Source organism: Bombyx mori, chromosome 16 (assembly GCF_030269925.1).
Source record: "Bombyx mori chromosome 16, ASM3026992v2".
NCBI lineage: Eukaryota > Metazoa > Arthropoda > Insecta > Lepidoptera > Bombycidae > Bombyx > Bombyx mori.
The window spans coordinates 12,163,334-12,183,788 of NC_085122.1; the positions used below are offsets into that span (position 1 = coordinate 12,163,334).

The window sequence follows — 20,455 nt, forward strand, 5'->3', positions numbered from 1 at the left end:
TACCACCAGTGATTACGCAAATTATAATTTTGCGGGTTTGATTTTTATTACACGATGTTATTCCTTAACCCTAGAAGTCAATCGTGAACATTTATTGAGTGTGTATTTCATTAGAAAAACGTAATGTATCCACGTAATCTATCTATGGCTGACCATGGGCTCCATTTAACTACAAATCGATTGTGGATTTGTAAAACCTCTCTCCCTCTCTCTCTCTCTCTCTCTCTCTCTTCGAAGCTATTCATCCCACATGGTGGTGGGGTCAACTTTTTTCTCCACCACTTCGTTCTGCTTTCGAAATCATCGTCACTAACATTACATTGCCTCTTATCCTTCAACAATAAATCTTTTCACCTTAAGTTTTCTCGTCTAGATGAATTCATATAAACATCGCGTGCAATAAAAACAAAATATAAACAATGATTGAAGTAAGAAGTACCAGAGCAGCATAACGGGCGCAGAACTTTGCGTAAACTTCTTCGCTTCACTGGGCAGGTGTGATCGGAAAATAATGTTGCATAACATTTAACTTCAAACGATTTAAATGAAAGTGTTTTATCAATATCCGCGTTCTATTCACGTACATAATGATTTGTTGATTCTATTTAATAATATAATAATGTGGTAGACTGCATTATGTCTGTACAATAAATAAATAAGATAACGAAAACAGAAAGAGGATATCTATACGATAGTAATAGAGCAAAACAGATTTTTTTGTATTATTTTCTGTCACACTAAGGTCGAGAGATTAATTAAAATGTAATATAGACTTTGGTTTCATTAAAATCCGAAGTTGCATGTTTTGAATGCTGAGATATTTGAATTTTCCCGAAATTAATATCTATTTTTGAAATCTGACTTTGATTTCAATATTTGATCCCAATCACCCAATGTGAGTATATCGGATTTCTTCAATTACATATGGTCATAGCAAGGACGATTCAATACATAGTAACTTACTTTAAAAGTATTTTGTTAATAATATGAATTTCACATCTAAAATCTATCTATGGATAAAAAAAATGTTTGTATGTTTGTATTCTATGCGTTCCTATGTCTTTCGTCCCATTGCGATGAAACCTGGTACAGTTGCTGCTGTTAGCAGGCCGGTGAGGGTTTTCGTCATAATACCATTACCGCACTACAGGTGGCGCGATAGTAGTTCTTTTTTTTTTCCAGTTTTACCAGGACAGGTGGGCGAGCAAAGGCTCAGCCAAGAGGGGTGGGATTTGCTAACAACTGCCCGAGCGCCTCCGAAGGAGACCTAACAACTCAAGAGCAGCTGCTTCGCGGATGAATCTACTACCGGATCGGAATCGCGACCCGCTGAGAAGATCTGGCGAGAAACTCAGCGGGCTGATGCATGGGTTAGGTTGCACGTCGACCTCTTTGTCGAGTTCGACGAGTACGGTTACCGGGGTCCCTAAGCCTGCTTCTAGTATTAGAGCTGAAGGCGTCTAATGCAAAGGATATTGGATCTGATGGATCCGTAAGGACGTGTCTAGGGCGTCGACGGTGACTGGCTCCTGCATGATTAGGATTCGGGGAGTAGTCAGCGGCGGCAACGATAAGGCGATTATCATGACGACGCTATCATGACGGCACAATAAACTATACTACGAAGCGTTACCGGATTTTACTAGTTAATAATAAATAATACGATTCAACCTTGAAAATCTGACTAATTAGATAAAAGGTCACTAAAACAATGTATAAAATAATTTCCGCGGTATGTACCAGGAAAACATAAACACAAAGAGTTAACGATAGCCGCGGGAACAAGATTCATTTCACCGAACGTTAATGAGACTCGTTGAAGCGTGCCTAATATTCTAAGTTTATGGCCACTGTAACATTCCGAGCAATGAGCCCCGCTTTCCGATTTTAATTGGCGTTACATTCCGACGCTCTGACGATATCATTTTATTGTAACTACAGTATTTTCTTGATTTTTCGCGAGGTTATAGACATTTGAGGTTTGTTGTCAATTCTTCTAGATAATTTTATTATAGTAGAATACAATAAGAGAAGAGTTTTAAGCTCTATATTTGGTATTCAAACATTAACTTATCCGACATTGGAAAATAACCACAGTATAAAATTTAATATGTTGAAATTAATACCAATTTCGGATTCAATTGTGGCTACACTGTTGGTGAGTGATGGCTGTAGTGGGGGTTGGACACGTAAGGGCGGGCGGAGAAAATGGGATCAGTGGAAATATGAGAACGGTGGAAAACGAAGACAAGAAAATCGAATGGGTACTTTCTAATGAGTACCTACCTCTTGTAAAAGTAGAATTATGGATAAAGAACTAACGAAAAAAACGAATAAAGGAACGAATTAAGTCTGCGTTTTATTTCCCGTTTGGTGGAAGCTAACAGAAATTTTTAAAAATACTTTTACGGTTCAAATCTCGCTATCTCGCTCGTCAATCGACTGCACGGGAAAAATAGTTTTAATTATGATTGATTACAAATTGAAAAACTATTTTTAAACATTTTAAAGTTTTTACAAAAAATTACAGTGGACAGGTCAATAATATTGTCAACGGCGACTCAGACTTTAAGCGTTTCGCTGCGTAATTTACAAATTAGCGAAATAAAAATGAGTAACAATTTTCTTTGTTGTTTATAAATTATCAAACAATAAAGTCGGGGTACCAGTAGCGCATAAACGCAAGGCAGTGTTCGCACAAAGCATGCGATATCAACAATGGAAGCGTGGGAGAGAGCCGGCCGCCGGACAAAGCCGCGCATTAACCTGGAGCGGTTCATTGAACACACCAAAAAAGGTGCCCAGCCAAAATCTAGCATTAGTCTTCAAAATGCTTTTTTTATCTATGTTAATTATATTGTTTTTTTTTGTTGATCGATGGACGAGTTCACGACGTTAGCAGCAACGACAAAAATTGAGATTAACATAAACATATAAAGAGAGAGAGAGAGAGAGAGAGAGAGAGAATACACTTTATTGCACACCAAAACAAACTTTTCAAGAACAGTCAACTAGCAAATACATTTGTACAATAGGCCATCTTCTATTATAGAAATTCTGGAAATGAAAGATATAGCAGATATGTTGCGGTGTACTATTGGCAATACATTATTATAGAAAATATATGGGAACTTAATATTATAGCATCTGATCTGAAGGATTTTGGGGTTCCAGGGAGCACACATCTACCGGACACTAACATCTGTTCTCTGTAATACGACCGAACATGTTAGCAAGCAATAACGCATACAGCGCGTTTATTTAAAACTGAACTTAAACAGTAACAAAAGTCCTGCAACAAACTGTTTCCGCGGAAATCAAGTACAGTCCTCGTGACCGTAAACATTTAGTAATTAACATTCAAGATTAAACTTTTATAACATAGAAAATTTGTACGGATTGGGTGTATTAATGTCAGTTAGAGAAATTCAGACTTATTTTAACAGCATTCGCGAAGCAGCTGCCCTTCAGCTATTATGTCTCTTGCCGCGCGGGCAGCTGGTAACAAATTCCATCGTCCATCTGTCCTGGTGAAACTGGAAAGGCCACCGGACCACCAGTAATCCTACCTTCATAAAAAAAAAACTTCTTATCAATAAACATCGCTTCAACTATCCATAGGTATCTTCTGACCAACAAATCGCTCAAACTGCTTTTACCTTTTAGCCTCAAGATTAAAAATTTTAAGTATAACAACATGGCATAGAAATGAAAATGATGTTGGTAAGAGAGCTTTTTGAATATATTTTTTATTGCCCTAGTAGGCAGACGAGCATACGACCCACCTGATGGTGAGTGGTTACCGTCGCCCATGTACATCAGCAATGCCAGGGGCAGAGACAAGCCGCTGCCTACCAAACTAACTATGAATGTGGAAGGATATAGAGGAAGAGGTAGACCTAAGAAGAAATGGTATATGATGGAAGAGTATGGAATGTGAAAACATGTTGCGCCGACCCCAAGTGACTGGGAGAAGGACAGAAGAATGATGAACAACACAACATTGTCTTATAAGTATTTATGTACCACAACAATAAATGAGATGTCTTGCGATTCGTCTCAATTGAGGGAATGACAGCTGTATATTGTTTTCATACGGATTCCACTGAAAACCGAGAACAATAATAAATTATTCATCGGATTCTATGGAATATCTGCAATTATCATCCAGTAACCAGTAATCTGTATATAAATTTATTTCGTCTCTTATCCGGTAACCAAAAAAATTGACTTAAAAATATAAAATATATCTTTGTCTTTAATTTAAAAGCTCCCTCTGCGATACACTTACTGCTATTTAAGTTACACGATAGAACATTAGAGAGATTCTGATAATAGCAGAGTTTATTTTTCAATGCAGTCGGGTTATGTGACTTACTTTTTATTTATTATTTATTCTGTAATGAATATTGTTTTATTTTCATTAGTTTACGTAAACGGAAAGCTGTATCAAGAAAGACCGTTTTGTCAGAGAACAATTTGACAAAGACGAAGAGAAAGATCTGACAAAGACGGAGAGAAAGATCTGACGAAGCTCTTGAAGGTAACGGGAGATTTGAGTTCTTGTTTGTGATGGGCAGTCGCCAAAATCTGATGATAAATAAATAGGCAAAAAAAAAACGATTTGAATTAACAAAGCTGTATTTTATTTTTTTATGTAAGGTCTGGTTTATTTATACAGGTGGAATATAATGTATGAGCAGACAACATTTCCTCGAACCAATATCCATGTGGATATGAATGTAGCCATATTAAATCTTCTCTATTGTCCTCCAATTAGTAGACAGAAACCATAACTACCTTGATATGTATGTAGTAAAAAAATATTTATTCTTTTAACTACATACGTGTCAATAGTTACGAAATTTACAACTCTCCTAGTGTAAATAAACTCTTACTATTAGATAAATTTATTTTTTTAGCTTAATACATGTATAATCTGTAAACTGTACTTAAAACAACAATATCAATGATAATAAAAAAAAGGTTATCACAAAAACTGGCGGGCGGTCGATATTAAGCAACCAAGTTGAAAGGTACCCAAGGATTAGTAAATCACATTGAATGTATATTCAATTTAAACTCGCAAGGTAACAGTCGAATTTCATGTGCGGGTCGTTGACCTCGCTGTTGTGGGAGGTAGGTATTTTATAAATGTTTAAAAGTCATGAGTATGGCTTGAAGATCGTCAGCTGTGAAGTGTTTATATCTACTTACCTTTAGTGTAAATATGAATGAATTATTCCTACATTTTATTTCTTTCTCTTAAATACCAAATAATTTCTAAATAGAAGTAAAGTAAATTTTGGATTATTAATATTGCTGCTACGTATTAATTTGTGAATATAATCATTTTTATAATGTAGTGTTTACATGATACGTATGCAATGGAAAAATCTTATTAGATATACTTATTATTTAATACGTAAGTACTACCTATTTAGGAAGTTTTTTTTAAGAAAACAACATATGTTACCTGGTCTACTACAAAATTAGCCGTAGGTACTATAGCAAAACTGAGAGTTACAACTCATGTCTCAAGGTGGGTGGCAGCATATACATATATTGTTGATGTCTATGGGCTCTGGTAACCACTTAATACCAGGTGGGCCGTAAGCTAGTTCAAGCATTTAAGCAATAATAAACACAAAACGTTATCGACCGGACCAGGGTGTCATAACATAGGGAATCTGTTTACAAAACGAAATGAAAACATACGATGGCGCGCGTGCTCACGCCGCCGTGTCGGTACCAGGAACGCATAAGTACGAAGAATTCCGAGAAACTGTACAGTGTATGAATGAAGAGTTACTACTACAATACTACGAATACGCAATATAATGTGATCTTGAAACTTGAATAAAACAAAATAATATTATTGGGAAATGTAGTAAGTAATCAAATAGTAATAATTAAAATGTTCGCATTAAGCTTGTCGTAAATTTTCTATTGGAAAGTCTTCGAAAATAATAAATAATAGTTTAAAAAAACTAACAAAATACGCTTATATAGAAAATCCAACTAAAAAATAGAAAATATATTTTATTAATTTTGAATTAAAAATAATGTAAGAAAAAATGATAAAAAAGCGTGGGGTGCTTAGTATTAGTAGTAATAAATATTTTATGAACAGATATGAGTAGAAGGGTTATTTTGATAATATCCTGAAAAGCACCCCACGCTTTTTTAAACTATTATGTATTTTTCATTTTTTAGTTAAATTTCAATTTTTTAAATATACGTTTTTATATATTGAATTGTCATCGGTCCTTAATAAGTATACAAAATTTCGAGTTTATCCGACGTTTTGAAAGGGGTCAAAATCATGTTCAAAGATTCCGTTACAAACATACATACGTCTGTTAGCTAATAAAAGCGTATTAAAAATTAAATGAAATCGTTCTTATTAAAACAAAAAACAGACCACCCGTAGATCGTTCCTGAACACCGGAATCCTCAATTAACTATCACGTCATTAGAACGTAATTCTCGAGACCGTAAACAGAACAATAGTATGCAGTATGCTCGGCGATGGCGATCATCATTATCTCAGTTTAGTTGTTTATACGCGCGTGTGCATTACGTCATACGGGGTGGCCCCGTTAGACAAAATGACATCAACCAAGAAACAATAAGCAAACTAGACTATACGGACCGATTTGAGACGTGATTTTTCTGTTCGCAAATGGAATATTATCTATATACGTGAAGCAAAAACTTTGTATCCCTTTTTAAGAAAATTGCGCGGACGGAGGAGTATGAAATTTTCCACACTTATAGAGAATATAGAGAAGAAGTGCATAATGCTAATATTTTTTTTAAATAATCTATAAAAGATACATTAAATCAATAAAGAACACAACACACACTACATTCCATGTATTTGACGCATACACGCATGCATACTATTTATTGTCAAACTTTTGTTCTTGACGTCTGTTGTCAAGTTAAGTATAGATTAAATATTGTTTGTCTTTATTAATATTTTTTTATAGAGTAGCCTTGGCGAAATTTGTGATTATAGATGTATAAAATACAATCATAATAGTGTACAAACTTAAAATTCCAATTAATTATAGTCGAATTTCGACTACTGCAGGACCTCTAGTGATGGTAAAACAGCTCAACGAGATTCTAGGAGTTTCTCGGTGAATTGCGATTCCGATCCGGTGGTAAATTTATTGATTTATTAAGTTGCACCAACAAAGTGATAATCAATACAAAACATTGAACAACTGACAAAAGTTCATGGCAGATGTCACCTCAATTATAGGTGCAATCGACAGTGCATTAATAACAAAAATAAAAATAAAAAATAACTAAGATTTGATTACATTTGATTGATTACTTAAGGTTCATTTATTTAATTGGGAAATGATCCGCGACAGATTTTTCCTGTAAGTTGTGAGACAATTAGAAAAAACATTTATTTCACTTAAAATTAGTTCAGCGCAATCGGACAACTTTACTCCAAAGGAACATTGACGGAGACCGCGCTACCGTGGACATTATTGTAGTCCCAAAGGATTCCGTTTAAGGGAGAGTAAGAACCTAAATTCAACGAAGCACTGCCTTAGTCTGCCTTTGCTAGGGCTGGTGTTCGCAAATTCTCTCAGGCTGAGTTCTATGAGCTCGCCTATATTCCGTGAACCCCTAAAGATTAAGGACGGTAGTTAGGCAAAAAAACATCTCAGCGATCTGTTGCCAGCCCTGTGTTAACAACAGCCGTTTTAGGGTCATAAAAGTACTTTCGAAAATTTTTTAAATTTTACTTTAATGATTGCTCAATAAAACAACGATTTTGATTTTTACAATCCGGAAACGATAAGACTTTTAAAGTGGTATATTCATCGTGGTTAGAAGTATTTAAATTCATTTGATATTTGTTTTTACATTCATTTTACTATAGTTAACTTTTTCGATATACAACTATTACAACTAACAGCACGTACATTTTACCAGGAGTTTTCATTCATCCAACTAGAAATAAAATTTTTGTTATTTTGCAATATACGACATTAATACTAATACATCAATGTAACAATCAAAAGTTATAGCAATTTTATCAACCTGTGAAATGTCCTAAAAAAAAAACAGAATCGCCCGACACAAATTGGGCAACTCCGGAATAACCCCAACTGATCGACACGTGTCCACACACACAAACGAACAGACACATACGCACACACGCATACAATAATAAAACGAAGGTCATCATCATTATTGAATAAGTGAATCTTCATACATAAGTACTACAACCAAATACTATCTAACACTTGACCCGAATCGTTGTGCTAAAAAAAACATAACCAAGCAAGGTCGCTGGTCCCATGGTGAGTACACTGAGTACTGAGTGTGTGTTAAGCAATGCCGGATGATACGGGGCCCTCTCTCGCAGCGCGCGTGCGTGACTCACAAAGATTTGAGGTCGTTGGAGGCCGACGTGTGGTCGGCAAAGCGTATGGACAAACTAGTTTTGGATTGCGCATTCACATTACGAACATGTCTCCTACGGTTAGATTATTATTATGGAAGCATAAAACTTATTTTGTGTTCGTTTTAGTAGAATATTTTAACTTTTAGTCACTTAATATTATATTTTGGAGTTCGGTTTGTTTGTTTTAATATACGGGGCGAAATATTTTTAAGTACATCATTGTGCTAAGTGCGAGTTTTTTAACTTCTCGATCGCGTTAACTCAAATTTATATGGAGTTGTAACAGCGCTCCTAACGGCAAACGTATTTTATATAAGTCTACAAATTTGAGTTAGCTCTTACGCGATCGAAAAGTAAAAAAACTCGCACTAAGCACACAGCATTAGAGATAACTCAACAGAAATACTAAATTTGAATATGAGACTATTGGTAGGACCTCTTGTGAGTCCGCACGGGTAGGTACCACCGCCCCGCCTATTTCTGCCGTGAAGCAATAATGCGTTTCGGCTTGAAAGGTGGGGCAGCCGTTGTAACTATACTGAGACCTTAGAACTTATATCTCAAGGTGTGTGGCGCATTTACGTTGTAGATTGTCTATGGGTTCCAGTAACCACTTAACACCAGGTGGGCTGTGAGCTCGTCCACACATCTAGGCAATAAAAAAATAATAATGAGATTTATAAATCAACAATAGTCCGAGCATAAAAACAGAGTTGTTAATTTTCATTCGTTTTCAAGAGAAACAAGTGTATCAGAGCGATTTCTATAGACCCACACTTATAAGTGGGAGTGGAATATTAATTATCCATTCTACCCACGCAAGAGTTACTTCTCGTTACGGACCTTACCGAATGCGATATTGTCCGGCGACGTAACACAAGTAAAAGCGTGGAACACTTTGATTTACCTCGAATTCCATTTAGAATTTAGTATGTTTGAAAGTTTAGAAACTTAAAGCTTCAGTGCTATCTTCAAAGCATTGAATTTAACTTTCTAAGTTAACGAACAAAACTTTAGCTCTAGTGCATATTTCAAACTTTGATTTCGAAAAGTTTTCACTCAAAGACTCACGTATCGCGTAGGTACTACGACTTAGGAACTGATATTTAAAGTTTAAAAACAGCTGCGTTGCTAAATTTGAAGACTTAGAAAGTATATATTTATTCATTAAACTTTATACATACATAACAGTGCCATACTTATACGAAATATATTACACCAATTATTCATGATTGACTTTACGCTGTAAACAGATGAGTATGAAGTAGAATACATGTATGCTTCGTGGCCCTACCTCGAAAAAAACCTTTTAGCTTGCTAAATTTTTATTTACGAAGAAGCCAACGACTGGTCAAGCGAGTAATCTGAGTCGATAGTATCAGAGGACGAATGTTTTTTTTTTGCCCTTGTAGGCAGACGACTTGATGGTGAGCGGTTGCCGTCGCCCACGGACTTGAGTAATGCCAGGAACAGAGCCAAGCCGCTGCCTACCGTTGAGTACTCTCCACAAGCCTCGTTCGAAAGAGGACAAGTCATAGCGCTCGGGAAACACCGTGGAGGGGAGCTCATTCCAAAGCCGGATGGTACGTGGCAAAAAAGATCTCTGGAAACGCACTGATCGCGTTGAAACGCGTTGATCGATATCAAAATCTTATTACGACAGTCTCTAAAACACCAAAACAAGTTAATTCAGAAACAAATACCAGTTATTTTACTTCACTGCAACCGTTTTGAAAACTGAATTCAAATTCACTTTTATCTGCCATCGATGGCGGCAACAATGCTGCGATCAACATATCCACGTGTGAATTTATGTTCTATTGTGTTGTTTCTAACACTTTAGTGTGTGCATTTTACACATGATAATAATATAATACAACAATGATCAACCTATTTTAATGATAATTCCACCATTTTCAACGATTTGACTAAATGTTTCAGTTCTCAATATTAACTTGATATTTTTTTTGGCTCATATTCAACTTGATTTATACAGAGTTGTCTATTGCTTGTGTGTCAAACAATTTATCTATATATTAATACGTGAAGCAAAAACGTTGTATCCCTTTTTAAGAAAATCGCGCGAACGGAGGAGTATGAATTTTTCCACACTTATAAAGAATATAGAGAAGAAGTGCACAATGCTAATATTTTTTTTAAATAATGCATATAAGATACATAAAATCAATAAAGAAAACATTACACACACTACATACCATGTATTTGACGCACACACGCATGCATACTATTTATTGTCAAACTTTCGTTCTTGACGTCTGTTGTCAAATTGAGATTAAATATTGTTTGTCTTTGTTAATATTTTTTATAGTGTAGTCTTGGCGAAATTTGTGATTATAGAAGTATAAAATACAATCATAATAGTGTACAAACTTACAATACCAATTAATTATAGTCGATTTTCGCGTGATTACAATCGTCGAACAATCGAGAAACCCACTCGATTTCGTTCGAAGAGCGAGTCGATTTTGAAATCGATTTTATTTGCTTGACATATATCCATTTTTGTTTGCATGTAACTTCGTAATTTTTGAACGTCATTTTCAACGAATTCAAGTATTTTTTTATTTTTTTTATTCTTTATTAGAGCCATAAATTCAAGGATTAAATTGATAATTTTCACACGCATCAAGCAATGATTACAATTGAAATAATTTTATAGCTTCGCGCTAATATCCTAACGTAGCTATCAAAAAAAAAAAAAAAATAGATGAAATTATTTGTTACTTCGCTTTGTAATTGAAGCGTTTATTTCTTTGATATATAATCAAAATTCAGTTTCATGAAAACGTTTGAAGAAAACATTTTCCTGACTTCATCACCTATATGTTATGGTGAAGAATGGCGGAAGGGCGGCTGAAATGGATTCTGCCATCAGATAATTCACCGTGTATATGAAAATTACGATTACCACGTTTTTCTCCGATAACAATTAATCCAAAATAAAACAGTCCGTGTAAGCTGATACTAAAAATGTAATGTGAGCCCCGGTGAAGGTCGCATTTTAATGTTAAAATACATAATTATTACGGTGTCATTAAGGACGTTCATTACAGAAGTTATTCGTGATTTGCATGATAATTAAAGGAAATTCGATAAGATAATGTGGAATGAACTGAGATTATAATATTAAATATATCTGTTTTTGTTTATTATAACTCATAACATAAATCATATTTTCCACGAAGCTAAAATGTGATAAAAAAGATTTTATTTATTAACGGCCGTCTGGTGTAGTGGTAAGTGACATGGTCACTACACAAGGGGGTCGCGGGTTCGAATTCCGCCAAGGGAAGATATTTGTATGGTAAATATAAATGTCTTTTCCAGGGTTATGGATGTATATTAAAAAATATATGTATGTGTATAATAAAAAATCTTACATTTATTTCCGTTATCTGGTACCTGTAACACAAGTTCTTTACGAACTTATCACGGGACCAGTTAACGTGGCGTGATTGTTAGTAAATATTTATTTATTATTTATTTGAATTGATTATTTATTTAAGTAGGAAATCCCTGTGCCCCATTCTTTTTCATTTTAACAAAAAAGCTGTGACGATAAGTACGAATGACTTAAACGAAGACTGCAATGTGTTTTGTGCGAGTTTCTTAACTTCTCGATTGCGTAAAAGGGAACGCAAACGAAGGGAAGCTGTTCCAACTCCATACAAAATTGAGTTAACTTTTACGCGATCGAAAAGTTAAAAAAAAACACAGAATGACGATTTTATTAAAGTCACAACATCTTGAATCTCGTAAACACAAATTAACACACATATTAAACAGTTACAATATCGCGTTTATTTTATCATTTAACATTTATATTTTTTTCTTTACTGGTGGTAGGACCTCTTGTGCGTCCGCGCGGGTAGGTACCACCGCCCTGCCTATTTCTGCCGTGAAGCAGTAATACGTTTCGGTTTGAAGGGCATGGCAGCCGTTGTAGCTATACTGAGATCTTAGAACTTATATCTCAAGATGGGTGGCGTATTTACGTTGTAGATGTCCATGGGCTCCAGTAACCACTTAAAACCAGGTGGGCTGTGAGCTCGTACACCCATCTAAGCAATGAAAATAAAAAATAAAACACTTTTTTTCTCAAAATTCCTTGAGGACGGACCATGGTCGCTTACGTTATTAAAACTTCAAGATCGATTGTCAGAAAACAATGAAGAGTGATTTTACAAAGGAAATCATGCGACACAAGACATATTTGCAAATCGTGAACGTTTCAAGCGATGATACCACCGGCTCCGCTTCTGTATACAATCCGTAGGTACAACTTCCAACGTAAAACAGCTGTGTACAACTGAATAACAATAGATCGAGGCAGTATTAACGTTTTAATGTATCTCAGAACAAACATACATGTTTTTTTCTTTTTAATTCTGTGAAAATACATATTTGTATTTTAATTTTGACGTGACAACGTCTTATAATTCGATGGAGCCGGCTGCGCGCACGAAAAAACATGACTCAATGAGGCGTTCCATTTAAGGCTTGAAGTGCAAGCGAGAACGCGCAACGAGCGACAAAGAGGCACAATCGGCCTCCGCGTTCGGTAGCGTTCGACATCTGTCTCTCTCCTACTCGAGTGAGCGATGCATCCGCGTGGACAGCTGCTATACAATAATACATTTACGTGTTTTCGTCAAGTATGAAGTTCAGTGAAAAGTGAATGTGGTGTCAATTGTCCATGCAAATCTATCAAACAAATAAAATTAAAATTTTCTTTTGAAAAATGAAACCATTCCATCAGTATTTTCTTATGACGTTGTCACGTTCAACTATCGTCAGTAAACCGACTTTACAGACAACCGATTTTTTTTTCATTATTATAGTTTCCTCCAAGTTTAAGCTAGTGGAATTGTTACAGCAATACAAATAAAAAATGCACAATGGTTTAATTTGAAAGGAAATAATGTCGTGCGGAGGCCGTCTTTCTTCACTTAGGTTTATTGTAAAAAAATATGAATAATCTTAGATGTCAATTTTTTCATTACCTATTCGTTGGTAACCTAAGGGGATATTCCAGCTACGTTATGGCTGGTAGATGAGCTCACGAGGCTCAACCTGAGAGAGTTGGCTTACACTGACCTTAGCAAGAGCAGTTTTTTTTTCCACCCTATGCTGATTGCCTTGAGAGGCTATATCAGCTTCTCCTTGACGTGTAGATGAGCTCACGGGGCTCAAGCCGGGTGTGTTGTTAACACTAGCCCTAGAAAGAGCAGTGCTTCGCAGAATATACCACCGGATCGGAAACGCGACCCACTGAGAAGATCCGGCGAGAAACTCAGTGGGCTGTGTCTATGGGTTAATTCACTCGTCGAGCCCTTCGTCGCAAGCGACGGGTTCGACGAGGACGGTGACCGCTGCTTGTGGTACCTAAAAGCACCGTTAATGGATCGGGAGGATCCGTAATAACGTGTTTAGGGCGACGTCGACTGTTTATCATTCGGTCTACAGGATCAGGTATGTCAAGAGCAATGCTTCGCAGAATCTATCATCAGATCGGAATCGCGTCCCACTGAAAATATTCAGCGAGAAACTCAGTAGGGGAGATGTCGTAAATACAATATGCCAGCTGTGAATGTTCGAGCGATAAGGCAGGAAAAATGAAATATCTAGACTGAGTTTAGAATTAGATAAGATTCTCCAGAGTATTGTGACGAAACAATTTTAAATTTATCGACACAAACTGCGTTCATTCAGGCGACGGAACTGTAAACGGGGATACTCAATGGATAGTAGGGCTGTCCAATTTAGATAATATGTGATGCTATACAATTTATCATAAAGCTTTTACATTTTTAAGGAGGCCCTAAAATTTTACCACAAAAAAATATAATACGCAGAATTCTGTCATATTTTCATTGCAAAGGCAGACTAGCCGACTTTATGATAAACAGACTAGACTACAATAATAATTTTATATATCGTTAGTTGAAACTGTTCTAGAATATTCATGTTTTCGATTTAAAAAACCTTTGATCGTCTCTTAGCGCAGACTAGTTTAATAATACCGGAAATACATTTCTGATTATGAATACCGTCGCCAGCCCTACCATTTCTCATTGTATACGACAGTGAATGAACACGAGTACTATTACAACGAAAGGAATCCGTGATGTTTCATTTATTCTCAAAGCAATCTTTCTTTATCTGAATTATTGTCCTTGTGCTTGGATATCGACATTCAAGCTACGTACAAGTTATAGCTCTACGTTATTCGTAGTACAAACTACAAAGAACACGCACACGCACACACGCAAGCAAAGAAAGATTTATTTACAAGTTCGCGTACGGACCTGTAACACCTAAGCATTATCATATAAAATAATCACAATCTTATCGCACCTCCGAAGGTCGGTAATACTATCAAGTAGGATTTTATCAGGTAGTATTTATTCCAAGGGAGATACAGTTGTCTTGGTTTAAAATAAAAGAAGATGACAAAACGACAGTGTTTCGATATAGTAATGTAATTACGTCGGACGTGAGTTTTATCATTCGTTTATTTGATTTTGATTGATTTTGCAGATTCGCAAATAACGTATGAAAGAACCGATCCGAATTTGAGAAGTTAAATTCATGGACATCTACGACCTTATGCCTTTAATTTTAGGGATTATGTGAATCAATCACAACTTTTTTTTAATAACGAATAAATACAATGAAACCTAATAAAAACTACATGCAAACGATTTCTTTTCGAGTCTAAGGGTGTTATAAAACAAACCTGTGAATATTCTGGAGAAGGCGGCCTGGCTGCAGGGTACTTGGAGGCCATACGCGCCCCGGCCCCGCACCCCTGCGCTGTACCCTCATCCTCGGCGTAATACAGGTGCACGAAATCCTCCGTGTCCAAAAACGTATTGATCAGCATAATCCTTAGCACAATTATAACTTACACCTAATAAACAGTCTATTATATCAGACTTTCGAGGCACTTTGACACTAGATCACCACTTTAGGAAGCACAACACCATCGATTTATAGATTTTGAAACGTTCCATTTTTCGTCTTTTTGCAATTTTTTTTTTCGTCTTCTTCTTTATTTATTAAATAAATAAATAAGTTAAACTATATTCGTATAAAATTACATTTGAATCAGCCACATCGCCCTGCAAACGAATGAATTTCGTTATGAGATCTCGACTGTGCGTGCGGGCGTTTCGATGGAAAGACTCATTAATCGTTAACGATTGTTCTGTGCTGAGGCCATCATCCGTCGGCTCAGGCGTGTCGATCACGCCTTTTATTGATAACGCGAATTCACACGCGGCTGTGTTTACTTTCATTTATGTGTTTCATGGTCGAGCATCTTCTGATAACAGCACTGATCGTGCTAGAGAACTAAAAGGACAATACAAAATCAATTCAACCAAAGTTGATAGAATATTAATGTGGGATTGGTGAGAACGGAACGTATTAGAGAGTGCGGAACGGAGCGTTAAGATGTGTGTGAGAGAAATCGGTAAGAAAAGGAAAAGAGAAAGAAAGACAGAATGAAGACAGATGACAGAAGAAAAGGAAGATGGCGAAGACGGTTAAGGCGTATTGAAAGTGTTAATTAATTTTTAATTATTTTTATAACGGAAGATTTTGGAACAGTGGAAGTTTTATTTTGTGCGGTGCGGTCCCTATTCTAAATTAATATGGGTGATTTTCCGTGATCTCTTCCAAGTAAATTCGGAAAAAAATATATTCTCGAAAGTTTTTATTACAAATAGTGTCGAAAGGTTAGAGATGGAGGCAATTTGTACCAACAATGAAGATTTACAAGTTGATTGCAATAGATCAGATGATTGCACAAAGTCCAACTTCTAATAGTGTCGTAAGGCTCAATAACAAAGTCATTCGATGTACCATTGGGCTTAGAAATTGTTATTTTTAACAGACTTGGAAAAAATGGATGGTCGAATTGAGATTTTATAGATTGAGACTGTACTGCTACTTGCTAACTGCTACTTGTGCGGTCCCATTTAAATTTTAACTAGATCTCACCAGTCTTTTTCAGTAATTCTTAATAGTGAGAATATTTAACGGACTTGGAATACCTTGATCATTGTTAAAAATTCGTTTCATTATTTTTAACTTTTTTTTATTGCCCTTTTAGACAGACGAGCATACGGCCCATACCTTATGGTGAATGATTACTGTCGCCCATGGACTTCAGCAATGCCAGGTCTAAGTCGTTGCTTTCAATGAGGATGCTTTCCATTCGGAACGTATTTTATCTTATTACTTTTTATCGTACTATTTGTTTGTTTTCTAAAAAGTTCTAAATGGAACATTTCTGAGTTCGCTTGCATTGTTTATTCGATCGTCTTGAACAGTTTGTGCAGTTGTTGTCGATAACACAGATGGTACTCTCAGTGTGAAATTGTTTGACTAAAATAATTCTATAATTGGCTCTACAGTCCCAATTAAATTTGTAGCGCTATTAAGTAAACACAGCCTCGCGTTTCTACAATTGAGAATCAACTGAAGACAATTTAAGACAGTATACCAAGAAGTTTGAATACGAAAAGCCAAAACAGTGTATATTTCACGACATATAATAATTTGGTGCTTGGTGTGGAGAAAATTTAAAACATCATCTATATTACTAAATTTTTGTTATAGCGTCGCCTCTGTTGACGACACATTACATTGCGCGGTCGGGTACCCGTGTTTAATTTTGCGACGAAAAATACCCTATATTCTTTCCTATGGTTCAAACTATTTCTAAGCAGAATTTCTTCGAAATCGGTTCAGTCGTTCTTCGGGCGTGAAGGCGCAACAGACAGACAAAGAGTTTCTTTCGTAATAATAATAATATTTGCTATGTAGCTTCTAATGTCAAACAGTATAACAAATAAACAAACATTCGATTTTAATTTTACTATATTCTGATCTAAGCGAATAATTATTTAGATATGAAATTTCGTTTATTACTTCTTGAAACATATGCGAACAAACAAAAAGACTGGTTTAAAAAAAGGTTTATGTTCTATCTACTTTTCTTCAATATACATACACATTGTACTATTTTTTGATACGTATAAAGGTTTGGAAATGCAAAAACGGCTTTTTAGAACCAGTGGCGGTAACCATCACAGATCAGAAGGTTGCGTGTTCAGATCACGACGGGGTCACCACTGTAGGAGCAGTAGTACTAGTGCTGCTTCACTAACTGTATTGGGTAGGCACTGACATAAAGGATGGATAACACAGTGAGTACATATTCATACTCCTACAAATCATTCTCTTATTTCTCTGTAAAATCTGTTGGCGAAATGTGACGTGTGACGACAGAAATTGCAAAAATAACCGACATAATTGTTTACGCAGTCTTCTAGCAAATGCTATTCATAGTTCAGGGCCGTTGCAACGACTACGCATAGCTGTTGCTATTATTTCGCTGTTGTTTCGTTGTGTCGTGCGATAAGTTCGTTCAATGTTAGGTTGGTTCGTTGTTATCAAAGCCCTAAACACGTCATTACGGATCCTCCCGATCCATTAACGGTGCTATTAGGCACCACAAGCATCGGTCACCGTCCTCGCCGAACCCGTCTGTGAATTAACACAGCCCTCTGAGGTTCTCGCCGGATTTTCTCAGTGGGTCGCGATTCCGATCTAGTGGTAGATTCTGCGAAGCACTGCTCTTGCATAGTCGAGTAAAAACATAAGCGTCATTTCATAAGGTTGAAATATAAAAATGAACCAATCATGTTATTCGTTCAATTTGCTAACAACGCTTTATCATGTTTCTCAACAATAATTAAGCAATAGTGATTTGATAATGCTGTATATGCTGTATAAACATTATTTATAACGTAACTCTGGGTTAATCAAATATTATTATTATAGGGGCGTTTTTTTCTCTTATCTTCTTGAATGACGTTTTTATATAACCTTTACTATCTCAATTAAAGAACCTATCTCGGGTGTTTTTTTTTAGAACGAAGTTCCTTATCGCGCGTTGTGAAAGGGGGCTAGACGGAAAAAATTCTTACGAAAAGTTGTCACAACACTTTTTGCTATAAATTCTTACGAAAAGTTGTCACGACACTTTTTGCTATAGTAAGCTATTGTAAGCTGTGCGGCGTCGCATGTTTCTCTGTCTGTCTGTCTGTCTCTCTCTCTGTCTCTCTCTCTCTTTCTTCATACCTCAAATAGAACTTTAAATTAATATTTTTATAATTGGGAATTTCGTTCCTATCCCGGTGTCCCACGACACCACACATCTTATTTAATTAAAAATCGGAACTATATAAATAGGCACAGACAAAAAGGTCGTACCTTTATCTCATGTGTTTGTCAGCCAATTTCCTTTTTGTTTGCGTTTGAAAGTTAATACGTGTTGCAATCAATGTAGATTTTTTTCCTTTCAAAACATCTATAATATCAAATAAATAAAGAAATAAAGAAATGTGATATATAACATACAAACAAAGCAAACCGAACAGACAATTAACTTCATAATATATTTTTATCCTACTGATATTGTTACAAGATATAGTTGCGTAGTATGTATATATTGTTTTCAGGAAGTCCCAATAGAGTCCCTTCTTTATTTCGCGTGAAAATCGTGTGACAGTATTTATAAAGCCATTCTTTCAAAGCTTCATCCTTTATTTTACCTTGATGGTGAAATTTCAGAATCCTTTCTTGATATAAGATTAAATAAAAAAGGCATAAAGTTAATAATAGTTAATTTAAATAATTTAGTTAATTTAATTAATTCAATTAAATCATTTATTTAATTTTAAAGTTTAAAAGGATTGGCAAAAATCGTTAAATTTATTTGACGGTTTATAATAAAATTTAAGAATATTCACTTATACTGTATTCATTCGCGACACAGTACTCATCAGGATCACTGAGTACTGTTTGATTGATTTTAATTAGAAATTTTTGGATTTGTTCACGCACACACACGCGCGCGCATGCTGTGTGTGGGGAGTTCATTAAACTGCAACGGATGTGGAGATAATCCATTCATTGTTATGCCATTGTTGTTTGTCTCGACTCGAAGCAGATATTCGAGAATTTTGATTGATTTAAGACGAGTCCGTCTCAAATGAAGACAATTATTATTGGTTCGGCCGCTTACCCTTGAGATATCGCGATGGAAGTATGGGAGAAGCCATCGTAGCCCTTAAACAACTAAATGATACAACGAACACACTGTGAGCGGGTATGTGTTAAAACACACCAAGTTGTCTTGTTCAACTTCTTCTTTCTTCTTTTTCTCTACCTTATCCCACTAGATGGGGTCGGCACAGCGAGTCACTTTTTTTTTTATTGCCCTTGTACGGCAGACGAGCATACGGCCCACCTGATGGTGAGTGGTTACCGTCACCCATGGACTTCAGCAATGCCAGGGGCAGAGCCAAGCCGCTGCTTACTGCAAACACTTACTACACTCACTACTCTCTCTCTCTCATATCGTCATTCACACACTCAATTCATGTCTTCTTTGGTCGACCTCTTCCCCCTCTACCTCGTTCTCTCTCTCTATCTTGTTCAACAATTCATAAAATTGAAACATTTTTAATTTTTTTTTTCAACCGGTGCTACGGGTCTTCTGAGCTCGGACCGGTCGGTACCACCACCCTACCTATTCCTGCCATAAAGCACTAATGCGTGACAGCCGTCGTTTCTGTAAAACCGAGAACTAAAACTCACATATCCAGCTAGGTGGCGGAATTTAAGTGGTCTATGTCTATAGGCACCGGTAACCGCTAAACACCAGATGGACCGCCGTCCACGCAACTAAGCAATAACGAAATACAATAAAATTTAAACTTTTAAGCAGTTGAAGGATGATGGTGAGCTAAAAATCTTTTTAGCTCAACTTTGTACAACAAAATAACTGGTGCAGTATTGTAGCCGCCTAAAATATCATCGTCCCGACAACCACAAATGATAGAACGAACAATAAAACACTAGCACTTTTGCCTTTGGCATAACGCTAAATTTTACCCCCACTTCATTTACGTAGAAAGA

The 20,455-nt window shown here is 36.0% G+C and overlaps 1 protein-coding gene across 6 annotated transcripts in view; it reads right to left on the minus strand.

The window, feature by feature from the left end:
* Positions 1-20,455, minus strand: part of LOC101740354 (myotubularin-related protein 3) — a 70,987-nt gene that overhangs the window by 32,463 nt on the left and 18,069 nt on the right. For 2 of the 6 annotated variants that reach the window (XM_038016495.2, XM_062673111.1), the window contains exon 2: positions 15,198-15,582. The exons of 1 other annotated variant lie outside the window; for it this stretch is intronic. In XM_038016495.2, coding sequence (XP_037872423.1) covers positions 15,198-15,344 — 147 coding nt within the window. In that variant the 5' untranslated portion in view covers positions 15,345-15,582. Of the gene's footprint in view, positions 1-15,197; positions 15,815-20,455 lie in introns of all 6 variants that reach the window. 3 more of the 6 variants (XM_062673109.1, XM_062673110.1, XM_062673108.1) reach the window with 3 other exon arrangements.